Below are 15,882 nucleotides of genomic sequence, written 5' to 3'. Positions count from 1 at the left end.
TTCACCTCTTACAATATCCAAAGGCAGAGAGATGACTGGTAGTGAAACAAAAGAATTTATTTCAGCAAGGCCAACACTAGGAAGACAGAGGAATAGTGGCCCAAGGCTGTCTCCAAAGTGCTGAAAATACTTCTAGGTTTATATAAGGAAAATGTGGGACAAAAGTTGTGGGTACGTTTAGGTGAGCAGTAAAGGTCAGATCAATCATTGCTCTGGGGTCAATCATGCAGGGTCTTCCTAGCATCCAGGTAATTGTTACTGCTTGAGGGAGTGGTTTTGGTTCCCATCATGGAAATCTTTGCCTGCCAGATCTTTTGCCTGAGTTAAGAGATAAGTTGGAAAAAAGGACTTAAATAGTTAGAAATTATAGACTGAGATCAAAATGGAGATAGGTAAAGTTCTTTTTCAATAGGACATGTCTCTACAGTTTGCATCTCTTCTTTACCCTGTTATACTGTCCCATTGAAAATCTCAGAATCCTGCCAAAAGGTGTCCATATAAATTTTTACTTTCCTTTACTGGTGCTTTCCTTCATTGGTGCTTCCCCTCAATGCTTTCCATGACTCCTGCCAAACCTCCACTTCTCCAAGTCCTCCCATTAAACCTCAGCCTTTCTCATTCCCAGCCGGTGTTTTTGCCTTTACATGGAGAAAACCAGGCCATGACATTTTCTTCCCTTCCTATTTTTATTAACAAACTCCCAAATGCCCACAAATCCCTACCAACTCTTCTCTCAAAGAATAAGATGCCCTTCTATCAGTAGAAGACCAAATCAACCATTACTGTTCTTTACTCCACCCTTCCCTCCCACTCCAGAACTTTGCCCCTTCAGTCATATGATATCTCCTGTACCTTTGCTATTTTCATTACATTTATTGGCTCTCCACCTTCAAGATTTTCCTGTCCATCCAGACCTATACTCTGAGTTTTAGAATCATGTCTACTAAGCTGAACTTCCATGAGTAAATATATCATATGTCTTTCATTCAAGGTTAAATCTTCAGCACCTGAGACAGTACTTACTGGTAGTACTGAGTATTTGCTCAATAAATACTTGTTGGTTGAATGAATGAACACTCAACTGCCTATTGGATTTCTCACCTAGATAGCCACAGATTTCTGAAAAGTGAGCTTTTCATCTACCCTATCGGTAACTTCTCAAAACTGTCATTTCCCAAGTATGGTAGAGAAGCTGCCATGATTCTATGGACTTAAAGAGAACTTAAAAAGAGGGACAATAGATGTATCAAGGATGGCCTATATGAACTGAGGTTATACCCTTCCCTTCCCCTGCATGCCACATCTAAGAACCACAGAACAAGGGGTACCTGGGTGGCTCAGCTGGTTAAGCTTAAGTTGGTTTCAGCTCAGGTTGTGATCTCTTGGGTGGTGGGATCAAGCTTGGTGTCACGCTGGGCATTCAGCGTGGAGTTTGCTTGAGATTTTTTTTCTCCTTCACCTTATGCCCCTCCTGCTCACATTCTCTCTCTTTATCAAATAAATAAATAAATAAATCTTAAATTAAAATAAGAACAACTATAGAACAACCTTGGTGGAGGTCCCAGGAAAGACTTAAACTACACTTCCTGCCAGGCAGCTTCAATGGGGTATATGTTCCAATCTGAATGTCTGCTGGAGAAAATAAAGTAATATTTCTTATACATCTGACTGGTAGTCTGTGATATAAAAATATACATATACTCAATGAAAGAGAAATAGAATATTGAAAGAGGAAGCCAATCTTGTTGGAAGATCATGGAAAGCTTTGTAAAGGCTTTAACTTTTGAATTAGGCCTTGAAATAGGAGTCAGTATAGCAAATAATCACTTAGCTTGTTATGCTGTTTCAATCCCAACTGGATATACTGCAATTCAGTTCTGGCACTAACCACCCAGAGTTTGAAGGCTCCCAAACTTTTAGGGGAGAGTCCCCAACAAGAATGCTCTTATTTCAGATGTTTACTTCTTACTTCAGGGCCACTCACACTTCTGTGTTAGTCAGGGTTCTCCAGAGAAACAGATTCAATAGTATGTGTGAGCGTGTGTGCATGTGTGCATGCGTGTGTGTGTGTGTGTGTGTGTGTGTGTGTGAATTTCATTGTAAAGAATGCAAATCAGGAGGACTAGCCAGAAAAAGACACGTGTAGGGCAAATTCTGAGAAGAAATGCAGAGTGCTCTCTTCTCGTCTTCTGGAATCAAGGCATGTCACCCTCCTAGTGCATCGATATTTTCACCAACCAGGAAGTGCCACTGAGACTCAATGTTGAGAGTTTTTAATGAGGTTCAGTATGTGGGCATGCTTGAAATCATTGTCCATGAAACTGAACTCAATCTCCAGAACCCCTCCCCTTCTCAGAGATGGCCTGGCCCAAAGCTCCAATTGTCTCATCATGTGGTACAGCTTTCTGGTGAGCAGCCTCCCCCACTCCCAAGTCTAGCTGTTCACCCTGGGTCACCTTGTTAGTATCACCAGGACACTTTAATCATTCAGAAATTTCCAAGAATTTTAGAAGCTCTCCACCAGGAACCTGGGACAAAGACCAGATGAATTCTTTATTAGAACACACTTGTATACCAAAGCATGGAAAATATGAAGGATGTGATGGGAGAGACATTTGGGAATATATATGTCAGGACAAATTATGGAGGTCTTAAATGCCACACCATATGTCTGAACTCTTTTTCTTCAATATTTTATTTCTTTATTCATGAGAGACACAGAGAGAGGCAGAGACACAGGCAGAGAAAGAAGCAGGCTCCCTCCGGGGAGCCCGATGCCAGGCTCAATCCCAGGACCCCAGAATCACGACCTGAACCAAAGGCTCAACTACTGAGCCACCCAGGTATCCCTATGTCTGAACTCTTAAATGGGCTTGGGGAGTTACTGAATGTCTTTAAGAAATGAAGTTATGTAGGTGAACCTGAGGCTTAGGAAAAATCATCCTAGTATTAGCATGAAGCGTGGAGGAAAACGTATAAGACTATAGGCACAGACTTACCAGGAGATCATATCTGTATTTGAGGTAAGAGGAACTCAATGTATACAGTGGGGAAGGAGAGAAGGGACACAAAAAAAATCAGCTGACTCTAGAAAGTGATGTGAAATAATGGCAAACCCTTGTACAGAGCTCATTTAGCACTAGCTAAGGTTCTAAGTGCTTTCTGTAACCCATTTAACCCTCACCCTATAGTATAGTTACTATTATCTCCATTTAACAGATGAAGAACTGAGGTGTGAGAGGTCAAGTCATTTTCCTAAGGTTATACAGTTAGTAAGCCACGCGGAGTCAGATTTTTTTTTTATTGTAGTTCTATTTTCCAACATATGGTATAACGCCCAGTGCTCATCCCATCAAGTGCCCCCCTCAATGCCCATCACCCAGTTACCCCATCCCCCTGCCCGCCTCCCCTTCCACTACCCTTTGTTTGTTTCCCAGAGTTAGGAGTCTCTCATGTTTTGTCATCCTCTCTAATTTTTCCCACTCATTTTCCCTCTTTTCCCTTTTAATCCCTTTCACTATTTCTTATATTCCCCATATGAGTGAAACCATATGACTGTCCTTCTCCAATTGACTTACTTTACTCAGCATAATACCTTCCAGTTCCATCCACATCACCAATATTCGACAAAGCAGAGTCAGATTTTAAACCAAGCAAGCTGGCTCTGGAATTTGTACTCTTAACCATTTCTTGGCAAGAGAGGGAAAAAGATCCTTGGATTTCTTGCTCATATAGCTGAAGACACAGAAGCATGCTCATTGTAAGTAGAACTTGGGGTGGGGTTAATGGAGGGCAGGGAAAGGAGTAACGAACTTTATTTTGGATCTGCTGATTTCAAGTGAACATGAGAAACATGTACAAATGTCTACTATCTGGTCTCTTGCAACCAAAGAAAGTAAGGTCTCCCTGCTTCCCATTTTTAGTGGCTGGCATTATATTTTAAAGCTAAGATCTTAATGATGTTCTGATTTTTAACTCTACTTGATTCTAAAATCTTTTCCTATAATTTCTTTTTTTTTTTAATTTTTATTTATTTATGATAGTCACAGAGAGAGAAAGAGAGAGAGGCAGAGACATAGGCAGAGGGAGAAGCAGGCTCCATGCACCGGAAGCCCGATGTGGGATTCGATCCCGGGTCTCCAGGATCGCGCCCCGGGCCAAAGGCAGGCGCCAAACCGCTGCGCCACCCAGGGATCCCCTATAATTTCTATTTGTAATAATAGTCCACGTTGTCAGTACACAACACTTGCAAACTTGAAATCTTCCCATAATTTATTAAATTAGGATGATTAGTTATTCTGCTGAATTATTTTGAGATAATATTGTCCTCTTCTGATTTAATTTCTCCCACCAATATGAAACAAAAAAGTATTTGATGTCTGTGGTCACTTCACTGGAACTGTAGTAAGGTACACTCCAAATAACATGGAAATAAGATAGGCCTCAAAGCAATGCTATCTTTACTGTGAGATTTTTTACAAAATTAATTAGAATAGAGGTATATAAAAGGTACCCTACAGAGACAAACATCACCCTCAAATGGGTGAGGCCGGCTAGATCCTGAGTGATTTCATAGACATGTCTAATTAACATATCTAAAGCGAAAAGTGTCCCTTCTATGAGTCATCAACTATGAAGCACTGAGAAAGAGAGAGGTCAGAGAGGGAATCTCTGTTATTTCCCTCCAGGGACTCTTGTAAAAAGAATGTTATGGTCTCACTGGCAAGATGAATGCAATAAACCGTCAGCCTAATTTCATTAAATATTCTAATCTTCATGCCCTTTGTTCTTTTTTTTTTAAGATTTATTTATGTATTCAATAGAGACACAGACTGAGAGAGAGAGGCAGAGACATAGGCAGAGGGAGAAGCAGGCTCCTCACCAAGAGCCTGATGTGGGACTCAATTCCGGATCCCGGTATCATGACCTGAGCCAAAGGCAGGCACCCAACCGTTGAGCCACCCAGGCGTCCCTATGTCCTTTGTTCTTATTCCAGTGACCAAATAACTCTATAATTAAGTTTCCAATGAAAGATCTGCCTCTAGGGCAAAAATTTTCTCATTCACTAACATGAATAACTTGGTTCCGGTATGTGAGACAGGACATAGCTACAACTCCCCACAGAAAACTCCTGTGTGGACATAAATGAAAAACTCCTAGCTTCTATACCATAGAGGCAGATACAGGATGAGTTGCCTCAGTATTAGTGTAGCATGAATTTCAAGATCTGGAATAGGGCCATAAGGCCCAATTGACAAGACTGGCTAGGTGGGGAATCATTATCTGATATTGTTGAGAAGTTGTTTTCTTAGTTGCTAACATGGCTAAGGATAGAAAGACTTCAGCTCTATACTTCTCCAATCTGGCAAATATCTTACTTCACATGGGTTAAAAAGACCACCAAGCATACCTCCTCAAGAAAATGGAAGTCAGGGGCACTGGCTCAGTGGGTTAATTGTCTTTGGCTCAGGTCATGATCCCAGAGTCCTGGGATCGAGGCCCACATCGGGCTGCCCGGGTCAGTGGGGTGTCTGCTTCTCCCTCTCCCTCTGCTCTATTCATGTTTTCTCTCACCGGCTTGCTTTCTCTCTCTCAAATAAATATTTTTTTTAAAAAAAGAAAGAAAATATAAGGCAATGAGAACTGCTATTTTAAGTGGCAGAGATGGTTAGTGGTCCACTAAAATTTGTACCCTCCCCGTGTTAGATTAGGAAGATTTCCTAAGACTACACTTCCCAGCCTCCCTTGCACTTAGAGATAATCATGTGACCAGTCATCCTCAAACAAAATACAAGCAGAAATGTGTCTTCCTTCCAGGCCATAGTTTTTCAGAAAATTCTTCAGCCTTCTCTACACACTCTTCCCCAACAAGCACTGGATATCAGTGACTACAGAGCCCTGGAAAACAGCAGAACCACAAAATGTAGGAATCCTGTAACCCAGAATCACCACCTAGAGAAAGCTGTTCACTGACTATAAACAGCTGATACATAATACTATTTCATGAATGAAAAAATAAATACCTATTGTATGAGCTTTTGTAAATTTTAGAGTTTGTTTACAGCAAACATTGCCCTAACATGTGATTTATTTGTCCTCTGCCCTGCTTATGGCACCTGAGAATAAACTGCTAAAAGCAACTGAACCAGGAGCTAATTGTCACTCTCTCCCATCCTCAAACACAGAGAAGGTTCTCTGATCTGACCTCAGCAAATGTGAGAATTGCATTCTCCATAGTAGATGGTATGCCAGTTGTAGCATCAGTTGCTATGAGCTTGCTCAACATAGGTCTGTCTTAAAAGAGGAACCTACTCTCAATGGGCTGACACAATCAGATCCTCGAGGCTGGAAGGCTACAGCCCTTGGCCGTGAGAAATGCTCCAATCAAAATGCCTCCATATAAGATGTCTTGGGAGTCCTATTTCTCTCCTACACGAGCCTGGGAAGCACATACATATTCTTGGTGCCTCCTTTGTATTTTCAGGACTTGATGGGCAAGGAGAGGATGGTTCAGCAACTAAACCTCACAAATTATGATGGCCAACTAGAGATGGCCAAAATCAAATTTTGGATAAACCAAAATCACTGGAAATATTCACGCTGGTATCTCTAACCCTTGCTACTGGCCGTGTTACCAGACCAGAGGCATCAGAGGGATCAACATCACAGGGAAGACCAGAGATCACAGATCAAGACCAGAGGCATCAACATCACAGGGAAGCTTGTTAGAAAGGCTAAATCCACTCCTGAATTCTGAATCAGAATTAGCATTTTAACAAGATCTTTCAGTGATTTGGGGGCTCATCAAAGTTTGAGAAGCCCAGCTCAGTCTTTCATCTCCTCTCCCACCTCATTTCTTCATCTTTTCCAAGATAAACGTCTGTGGTTTTATGTGTAGTCGGCTCCCGGCCATTTTTGTTTCCTGTGAAGCAGATATTATTAAATGGTCAGGAAACCTGGTATTACCTTCCTTGTGGAGGAGCCTAAAAGTGGGTTCCAAAGGCAAATTCTCAAAACAGTTTCAAAGTCTTCCTCATCAATATACCCTAAAGTTCCAAAAAACCTCCAAGAATTCTCATGGGCACTTCGATTTCCCTGCACACTGCTTTTCATCCTAATAGGTTGATCCAGGAAGTGAACTCACTCCATAAAAGCCCAGCCTTCCACCAAGGAGGCCAACTGGACTCACTTTGCTTTCGTCACCAAAATCACTCATGTCCCCTGTTCATGCATGTGTGGGCATTTGCTGACTTTATATCTGTAGATTAAAGTATGAAGATGGGGGTGGGGGGGAAGGCCATTAGATTTCAGAATAAAATAAATTTTATTTGTATTCGCCAAGAAACACATTAAAATAAGTAAGCTCGGAAACATTACACAATCAGATGATCCCCCAATCTTTTCATCATCACCTCCTGCTAAAGACTCCAAAGACAGAATAAGTAAAGGTGTGGGGAAACACCTACATTTACCCCTGTGAGAGAAACGACTATAACAAGGGGTACATTATTTCACCTAAGAACGACTTTCCAATCTCACTTCATGGCTTCCTTTCTTCCTTCAGTTCTTCCTTTCTTTCTGATTTAAAAATATATCCTCAGGCATTTAAGCAAATGAATATGTCCCAGGCCATTAAGTAAGGTGACTGAAGATCTATTGCTTTTAAAACCCTAGATCTTTCAGAAACTTTAGTTTACACCTTGTCAAAAATCTATAGCACTGGACTTCTTTCAAAGTCATTCCACTCTCTGAGAGTCTCCGATTTCCAAAAGAATTAATAGACAGAAATTCATAATCTCCAGGATTTTGTCATCATTAAAATGAAATAGGCATCGGTGTCAATAGAAGCACTAACACCAGCATAATAGTTCAAAAATTCTTCTTTTGAAACCTGAGGGGGATAAAAGGCAAGGGGAAAAAAAAGGAGATGGTGTCAAAATATGTGAGACATAATAGAGCATTTTACCTTCTCCCTGAAATATTTTCTATGCAGTCTGATTTGCCACAAGCAGTCAAGCAGTCAGGTAACTGGGGACCAGGGAAGCTGGCTCACCTTTCTCCTCTGAGGTGGGGTGTCTGCAAGGTCTGCCAAAGACCCACCTGCCTACTGGCTATCATTTTTTGCATTAAGATAAAAATTTTTAGAACTGTGCTATCCAATACAGTAGCCACTAGTCACATATGGCTTTTTAAATTTAAATTTGTTAAAATTAAACATAATGAAAAATTGAATTTCTCAGTTGCACTAACATATTTCAGTTGCTCCATAGCCATCTGTGGCTAGTGGCTGACATCTTGGAGAGCACAGATGTAGAGCATTTCCACCATTCCAGGAGGTTCTATGGGACAGTGCTACTCTAGAGCATACTTCATGTGATCATACTTGTGATTATCACTAATTCTTTACAATAGAGAAATTTATAGCATGCATGCACAGATACAAAGCTCTTTAAGGAAAGAAAGTTTAGACCAATCACATAAATAAGGATAGAACTAGAGGATGGGGCATTTCCCAGGATTCTTGGGCACCCCAGAATCCACAATGCCTGGGATTCAATAGCAAGATGGAAGGCACTAGCCATATGGGAGGTGCTAAAAGACAAACTTCTCAATTTGGTCAGGATATGTGTTAGTATTTCATAATTGGCCCTGTGCATCCTATAATGGGCAACGAAATTAAAAGAGCAGAAATCAGCCCCTAAGTTCCATTTCTCTCTCCTTCCTCTTAACCTCCCCCAATCCTTAATACCAGCCACACAGAGTTGTCCTATTCCCCACAGTCCTAGGGGTACCACTCAGAGGCTGGGTATTGTGGGAACTTGCTTGGCCTGCTAGATGAGAGTGATCCAACCCTGCAGGAAAAGGAATATTAACATCAAATTTTCAAACTCTCATTCTTGGCTGTCACAATAATTTTAGGGGGGTAAGTTACATTTTGTCCTCTTAAAAGCATGAGCAAGTACAATTTGAGCAGGGCCTTCTCATTTTCAAAGAAGAAATTTCATCACCTGCAAATGAAATGTCACCCAAGTAACATTTTTAAATGATCCAAAAGCACCATCTAGGAAGTAAACTTTTAAAGAAGCATGATATCTAATATCTAATATCTAATATGTTAGCTATTAAGAAGAAAAATGTTTTGGAAAGACTTTAAAACAGAAACAAAAGCTAGATGAACTCTTTTAGTATAAGAGTTGTTAATGTGTCAAGCCTTCAATTGGAGAAATGTTACTAAATCAGAATCATGTTAATGGCAAGGCACAGTATGATGCAGTGATAAAAAGACAAAGTTGGCATTAGATATTAAACTGTTTCTAACATTGTAGCTCAAAAATTTATCAGTTTCTGGTCCCTTGAAGTCATATCCTAACTATGGCCATTATGACAAGTTTTTGCTCGAAAGCACTTACCACTATAAGCATGTACAGCTTATTAACCAAATATTTTAAGATTAATATCATAAATGTCATAGAAATTCTGATTTATAAAACATTGCTTTTCAACTTCAATTTCTACTAAGGATACTATCAGGATAGGCTTTACTTAGAGGAACTCCTCACTATCTAGAAAATAGTTTGTGTCACGTTAGGTAAATAAAGTATTGCCACCGAGCAACTGGCCTAGGACTGTTTTCAGATATGTGGGAACTTTTTATGACTACCATAGTAATGACATTTATGTGTAAATAGATATTTCCAAGTATCTGTAAAACATATATGAACATAAGCAGGCACAGCTCTTATAATCTTTCTATACAGACTTGCTTAACAATGATTCTTTTTAGTACAGATGAAACAGAAATAAATTTTCACTCAAACCCTATCTGAGTGAGCTCAATTAGTGGAGCTGAAATTATTGGTAATTTACTGTATCTACTGTGCAGCTTCAAAGATAATCTTAAAAAAAAGATAATCTTAAATAAATGGATGTTGAATGATATTGCTAAATGAGATTTTAGGCCTAATGAAATCTGTGGAACAGAGTTTATTCTGCAGTCCCCTTGGAAACAAAAAAAATAAGGCAATGCCTGACATTTGGTAATGCCTTGCATCTGCGCTGCACTTTATAGCATCAAGGTGGAAGCACTCTGAGGCTCACTATCACCCCGGCAAGAACAAGCCACTCTGCCATCTGTCATTTTCCCTCAATTACAGGTTCCTTTTTCTGTTCTAAGGCTCTCTGAGAGCACTGACTGGCATCAGTTCTGCATGTGCCCCGAGTGTTTCTAGGAGACCAGCAACTCCAACCTTTCAAGTTTAAGATGAAGATGTTCCCAGAATCAATACCAGTGTCTGAGTGCCAAGTGTTAAGGTTTATAAAGAAAAAGTTACTCAAGTCTTTCATGACAGGATTACAAACTACATACTCAGATCTTGCCTCAAAATTTCGGGTGCTTGAGCTCTGAGTCACAGGGTTGTGACTTAAATTTTTTATGGGTTCTTATGCAGAACAAAACTGGAGGTGAATGACAGTTACATGGGCAGCATAATGGGTCCAACCCATGCACATCTGAGCTGTGCGCCACTTGTGCCCATGTTGGGAGGAGAGTGGGAACAGGAAACCCATGGTGCTCACAAGAACTTTGGTGAAGCAGAAATTGCATCAACCATGTTCAATGGCTGTTAGAATTTGTATCATACTCCAGAGAAATCATAAACGAATAAATTCCATTTGTGAAGAGTAAGAAGAATCTAGAACAAAAGAAAGTAGGCCAGTACATTTTGAGATTTTCTTTCCCTGATACAATATACCTTTCTGGTAGTTGCAAGGTCCATTATCAAAACCTCAGCTACTGGTCGGTGGTTCATATTCTCGGTGAGTTTCACTCCTAAAGAGCACCTTCCACTCTATTCTGCTGAGGGAAGATACTGGCTTTGGCGAAGCAGGTGTGAAAATAAAACAAGAAGGTCATGCTATTCTCAGAGAGGAAGAGCTGCTTCACCACAAGCTTCTCACCGCACCAACTGAGGTGGCAAGAGAACTCTTCTCACACAGCAGTGTTCTCAGAACCCCCATCAATCATTTGTTTATGTTTCTTTCAACAGATTTCACCCGTCATCTGTTTTATAAGACATAATTTTAGGGGATTCATTTAGTGAGGTTTTTTTATGATGTGGAAAGAACTAGCTATCTCTATCAAGGTTACGGAGTTTCCACATCAGCGACTTGGAGGAGTAGAACCACTCTTAGAAACACTGGCTTTCCAAAGGATCGGTTACGTGAAGATAACATTCTATGACCATCTATCAGATCCTCGGCACCTTTGTTTTCCCCTGAATCATAAGCATTTCTAAAATTTGCAACTTTGCTGCTTCTTTCAACACACTCTTAATTTACAAGTACAGCCTATAATTTCCAGGAAAGCGAGTTTGTTGACTGATCTGAGAAATTTGAATTAGTGGGGTTTTTCATTCTCTGCCCCAGAGAGTTGTTCATAAATCCAGAAAGGTATACCACTCGGAGGGTGTTAGCAGAATTTCATGAAGAAGGAGCAGAAGGACGCCCACATACCAGCCAAGAATACGTATTTGGTTAATATCATCTCTCCACTTGATTAAACATCAGCAGAACAAATTGCATCTGTCAGTTGCCTACAGAGGGTTGAATCATTACCTACTTGTACGCTCATGGCTCAGTAAGGCAGTCCACACTGGCCAAGAGAAGGGAACGGCTGACACAATGATCTGCCTCCAAGAATAGAGGGGTATTTTCCTGGCAGTGCCTTGATAGATTGTCTACGTTCATTAAATTTACCACATGGTTCTGCAACACGTTGCCAAAGAAAGGGCCCTAACTATCCTGGCTTCAGTGCCGAGGCTTCCCCTCCTCTCCAATCTCTTAACAGTTGGGCTGTTAGTTGGGTTTCAAAACCAGTGGTTTTATTTACATTTATCCTTGCCCTTTCCTTGTGTCCCCACAGCCCAGAGTAGAGCAGGACACACAGCAGTGACTCAATAAATATTTAGTGAAGGGATATATTTAACCTAAAACTGTAATGTGACAAAGCTAATCTGTAGCTTACCTGGTGGGGACCCAGCTCTGCCTCAAGAAGCTGCTATGAGGGTATGAAGCACTACTCCATGCTGCCACCAAACCACAAAAAGCCATGCAGCATCCTCCAGAGTGCCATTTGGGTCTGGGAAAAACTCCTATCGAGGTTTGAATGTCTATGAAAATCAGCCGTACAGACTCAGGCTACAACACCAATGCTTCTTAGATTACTCACTTGCACTCTGAATGGAATTCAGGCAGGATGGGAACCAGTCCTTGAAGAAGCTGGTTAGGGGCAGACCTCTGTTCTTGCCTACGTTTGCCTTTCGGGGGAGTTAGAACCCAGATTCAGTACCGATATTGGTGGCTTACTCTGGCCAATCCTGATTCTCAGAATTTTTACGTACACTGTTTCTGTTTCATGAAAAGCTGCCAAGCTCATCCTCTTCTCTTCGGCTTGTCTGTTTACTTCCTATCTGGGGTCCAGGTAGGAATCCTAAGGATTGAGGATATTTTATTGTGTTTTATCTTCTGACCTTAGTATTTACCTTTTAATTGCAAATGGAGTAATATTTAAATTGCGTAAGTTAAATAAACAGAAAATACATCCAGAAAAGTGTTGTTAGTGGATGATTTTTCTTAAATGACTTTATTTCTCTAATGAGTGAGTCCTGACTAGGTCAGAAATCACAGATAAGACTCAGAATAGGAGTGGAGCACTCCCCGCTGGGGCTGGGGGGTAGACCTTGGTGGAATCCTTGCTTGTGGGCCCAGAACCTGACCTGATGGAAGAGAGACAACCAAATGTGGCCAAATACACTCTAAGGTATAGGTTATCTGAAATCTGATAGCTGTGCCCCAATTAGACAGGAAGCAAAAGTACAACTGGGGAAGACGAAGCTGATAGCTACAACCTAGTCCTTGTTCAGAATCACATGCTAACACTATGGCCCCAGTTAAGCAGAGGCATGAGTCATTCCCAAAATCAAAGACACAGATCTATCTAGAGCAGTGAGCTTGAAATCATGTCAGAAAACTAGAACCTCTCCTTTGCCATAATCTGCAAAGGTGTAGATTACAGAAAACATGGATATTTTCCCTATACATTCCATCATAATCATTTCTGGATTTCTACCTCATTTCTATATATTTCTTCATAACACTTGGCATCTTTTGGCCTGCTCATCTTTATATATGCCTAGATAATAAAGTCATGGGAAAACCATACGTGTGCAATTAGTTTCTGAAAAGCTAGATTCCCATAATTTGGGGTTGCTCCCATCCTCAAGAAAAAGGTCACTTGTCCAGCCTGTTATCAGAATAAGTGGGAGATTAGCTTCTTGACGACAAACAAGCTGCTACAATTCTCATCTGGAAACACCTGCTTTAACAAATTGTAAATCAATGTGTATCTTGATCTCCACTTCCAAGTCTGTGAGATAAAAAGTAAACAAGTGTTTTGGTACAAAATACGGCAAGTGAGTTTGACCATAAACCCAGAGCCACTTCTATACATGGGATTTTAAAGTGGACTATTATCCCAATCCATGTCTCCAAATGAGGGAATGACTGCAGCTAGGGACAGAGGTGGCAAAAAGGACTGTCCTTGAGGAACAAAGCAGGTGGTCATTACCTCCAGCAGCATAGCCAAGAGGCTGGTCCCTGTGCTTTGACCTCTGGCCCCAGACACAGAACACACAGAGGGGCAGTGGTGGTTTCAATATCTATTTGCTAGTAGCTGTGGCTGCCTTTGCTTGGAAGCCATTCCTGGGGATTCTCACATTGACAATATGAAGCTAAAGCTTAGAACTGGAAGGAGAATGCTCTGGGCCATGAAGTATAAGATGGAAAACCCTCTTTGGAGTAGGCCTGCGATCCTTGTCTATGTCATACCTCACCCCCTTGTACTGGTGGGAATATCAACATTATTGACTCATGGCAGGGAGCGGGGAGATGAACATTCCACCGGACAAAGGTTTGTTGATACGGTCTGCTCACTCACCCACATAAAATCTGAGAGCACAGCCCAGCCTCAAACTTTAACCACTAGGATGGTCCTAGCTCTACTGCTCAAGGAAATAGCCTCCTCTCTCACAGAAACTTTAGATGACCCAAAAATGTCATTCTAAATCTATTCGCCAAACTGAGGCTTCCCTAAACCACTGGCAGAGAAACTCAAGACTCAGGTATAAAAATTGAGGCTAATGTGTGGTTCTCTTCTGGTCCCCAATTTGGAACTGATGCACTTAACAATTTACAGTCCGTTATAAAAACAGGTGAATTCTCTTACCTAGAAATGGGCCATCTAAAAGGAAGTGAAGATGCACCCTGTGGGTACATGGGTGGATATTGTAATTAAATATTCAAACTTTTATTAATGGGCACCCATGTTTATTGGACATGTGTATGTACCCTAGAGCCTGGCTTTAGGATCTTTTTGAATCTTATTTTAATTTAATTCCTCTATCAGAGCTAAGGAAAAAGCTTCACAGAAGTGAAGTCACAGTTAACTACATAGTGTCATTTCTGCCCTAGAAAATGCAGCATGTGTCGACATAAAAGACACACTGGGATGAACATTAAATCAAATGTGATCCCGGTTTGGGGCTGATGTTTAATCATTTGGAGCCACGTAGCTGTACCCAAGGCCCTGGTCCCCGGGTCCTACATTTAGAGCTTCCAGGCAGTTCTCATCATGACAATGAAATACACATCCGTGTCAATGGACGCGCTCACTCCTGCATAGTAGTTCATAAACTCCTCAGGGGTCACCTGCAGTGAAAAAGTCAGAAACAAAAACAAAACTTTGCTTCCCAGCATTTCAGCAGAGGCCCATCTCCAGTACCTGTAAATGGGAGGGAAACTTTGGTCAAGGCTTTTTAGTGACACAGATCAAGAATAAGATCTCAGACAAGAGGAAACAATCACACTGAGGATGACCGTGAGGGGTAGCAGGACGGGAACATGGGTAGAAAGTCTCGAAAATTTCCAGACCAACCTAAATGGAAAGTGAGATATAGGTTCTCGCCTTTCTCTACAGCAGGAGCCCATATTCTGTTCGGAAATGTGAGACTGAAACTCAGAATAAGAAACAAGTTTCTTTGGTGGTAGTTAGTACGGGCTTTCTGTGACATGTCAGATATAGCGCCACAGGTCCTAGAGTCCGGGCAAGCAACGTTTCAGGAAGTGGAATTCTGTCCTGTGGATAAAGAAACAGATTTCTAGTTAAATACTCTTTGGCTTCATTCTTTTCAAAGATAGAACTTACTTCAAGGCAGAAAGTGAGAAGGAAAAAAAAGGCACCCCCCTTCTCCATGTCTCCCCACACCACCCTGGGTCCTCTCTCCATCCTGTGCCTGTAACTGTCTTTTGGAATATCAATTTGTGTTTATCTAGGCTAGAATTTTATATGACTTTCCTTCTAGAAAGAAGAAACAGAAGTTCTCAATCTTATTTTTTTAAGACTTTATTTATCTATTTGAGAGCAAGAGAGAGAGAGAGAGGGAGAGCATGAGCTGGGGGAGGGGCAGAAAGAGAAGGGGAGACAGACTCCCCGCTGAGCTGGTTGCTGATGCAGGGCTCCATCTCAGGGCCTGGAGATCATGACCTGAGCTGAAGGCAGACCCTTAACCCAACTGAGCTACCCAGGCGCCCCTCAATCTAATTTTTTAAGAGGTATAGGCAATATGTACACTGCATTTCAACCATACTGGCTGACATACTTAAGTGACTCAGGGAAAGAACAGCCTTCCTGTTTGACTGAGCTCTGTGACCAATCAATTTAACTGAAAGTACAGCCCGGCTTACATGGGAGGACACAGATGCAAATAATGATGGCTGTTTAGGAAATTTATTGTTCTCTAGTGAGCCTTCAATCTTAAGCGTCACAAG

General features: G+C 41.2%; 1 protein-coding gene across 3 annotated transcripts in view; it reads right to left on the bottom strand.

Moving 5' to 3' along the window:
- Positions 1-7,305: 7,305 nt before the first annotated feature.
- The window catches only part of CAPSL (calcyphosine like), a 34,592-nt gene continuing 26,015 nt past the window's right edge, over positions 7,306-15,882 (bottom strand). For 2 of the 3 annotated variants that reach the window (XM_038535325.1, XM_038535326.1), the window contains exons 5-6: positions 14,660-14,763; positions 7,306-7,891 (exon numbers count right to left, since the gene is read on the bottom strand). In XM_038535325.1, the coding sequence (XP_038391253.1) occupies positions 14,662-14,763 (102 nt within the window). In that variant the 3' untranslated portion in view covers positions 7,306-7,891; positions 14,660-14,661. The remainder of the gene's footprint in view (positions 7,892-14,659; positions 14,764-15,882) is intronic. The other variant, XM_038535327.1, reaches the window with a different exon arrangement.

This window comes from Canis lupus, chromosome 4 (genome assembly GCF_011100685.1).
Source record: "Canis lupus familiaris isolate Mischka breed German Shepherd chromosome 4, alternate assembly UU_Cfam_GSD_1.0, whole genome shotgun sequence".
In the NCBI taxonomy this organism is placed as follows: domain Eukaryota; kingdom Metazoa; phylum Chordata; class Mammalia; order Carnivora; family Canidae; genus Canis; species Canis lupus.
Note: the sequence above shows the minus strand (reverse complement) of the source record. Positions and strands in the feature narration are given on the sequence as shown.